Source organism: Condylura cristata, unplaced genomic scaffold (genome assembly GCF_000260355.1).
Source record: "Condylura cristata isolate star-nosed mole 26May11 unplaced genomic scaffold, ConCri1.0 scaffold00032, whole genome shotgun sequence".
NCBI lineage: Eukaryota > Metazoa > Chordata > Mammalia > Eulipotyphla > Talpidae > Condylura > Condylura cristata.
In genome coordinates, this window is record NW_004567133.1 from 20,485,190 (window position 1) to 20,486,190 (window position 1,001).

At 75.1% G+C, this 1,001-nt stretch overlaps 1 protein-coding gene across 1 annotated transcript in view; it reads right to left on the reverse strand.

The window, feature by feature from the left end:
- Positions 1-1,001, reverse strand: part of CACNA1H (calcium channel, voltage-dependent, T type, alpha 1H subunit) — a 25,442-nt gene that overhangs the window by 9,411 nt on the left and 15,030 nt on the right. Inside the window, exons 20-21 of the mRNA XM_012731706.1 lie at positions 871-996; positions 5-607 (exon numbers count right to left, since the gene is read on the reverse strand). Of these exons, the coding sequence (XP_012587160.1) occupies positions 5-607; positions 871-996 (729 nt within the window). The remainder of the gene's footprint in view (positions 1-4; positions 608-870; positions 997-1,001) is intronic.

Below are 1,001 nucleotides of genomic sequence, written 5' to 3' on the forward strand. Positions count from 1 at the left end.
CGGCCTCGCAGGACGGGGTCCTGCGCCTCAGGGTGGTGCTGCTGCCGTCCGCGGCGGGGGTCCGGGCCGCGCCATCATCCTCCATGGGGGGGTCGACGGAGATGCACGGGGGGCTCATCTTCTTCTTGCGGCGTGCCCCCAGGGCCAGCTCGGCCTCGGGGGCCCACACCGGGCCCTCGGGCCCAGCCTCTCCCCGGCTGTCCCCGGCCAGCGGCTCCCCCAGGGGCCGCCTCTGCCCCTCCCTCTGGCCCTCGACTCCAGGGAGCCCGCGCGGGTCTGCCTCGCTGCCCACTGGCCCGCGGGCGGCGGGGGTGCCCAAGGGGCCGCGGGCTGAGCTGGTGATGTGGCTGACCTCCTCGTCCGCTGGGTCTGGGGCGCCAGCGTCCTCCCCGTGGGGCAGCGGCCCCCTGCTGGGTGCACACAGCTGTCCGAACGTGTGCTTGCTGGTGCGGGCGCTGGCAGGCCTTGGGGACCAGGGTGGGGACCGCAGGGGGCAGCCCAGGGTCGCCTGCTTCGAGGGAGCTTTCCCTCCAAGCTCCCCCCAACCGGGGCTGCTGTCCTCGGGGCTGTCCATCTGGCCTTCCGGAAGGTCGGTGCACGAGGCCTCCTGAGGGCACCAGGAGGCGGGGCTGTGGGCAGCGCCAGCGGCAAGGGCAGAGTCCACTACGCGCCCACGGGCAGCCCCGAGCAGTGGGGGCTCCCAGAGAGCTGGGTCAGGGCCGCCCTCGCTGGCGCCCTACAGCCCCGTCAAGGGCGCAGAGGTCGGGTGGCCGCGGGGTGGACCCATGCCAGCCCTGGCGTCACAGGCTCTGGGGTCGCAGCCCCCCCATCAGCAACCTGGGTGGCCTCAGCCCCGGGGGCTCCCCTTACCTGTCTGCACAGCCCGCGGCTGAGGCTGGGGTTGCGGGCCGCGTTCAGGGGCGATGGGGCCTGGAGGGTGTCGCTGCCCCTGGCTGGGGAGGAGGTGGCCGGGGGACCGTGGAGTGGGGCGCAGGGCTCCA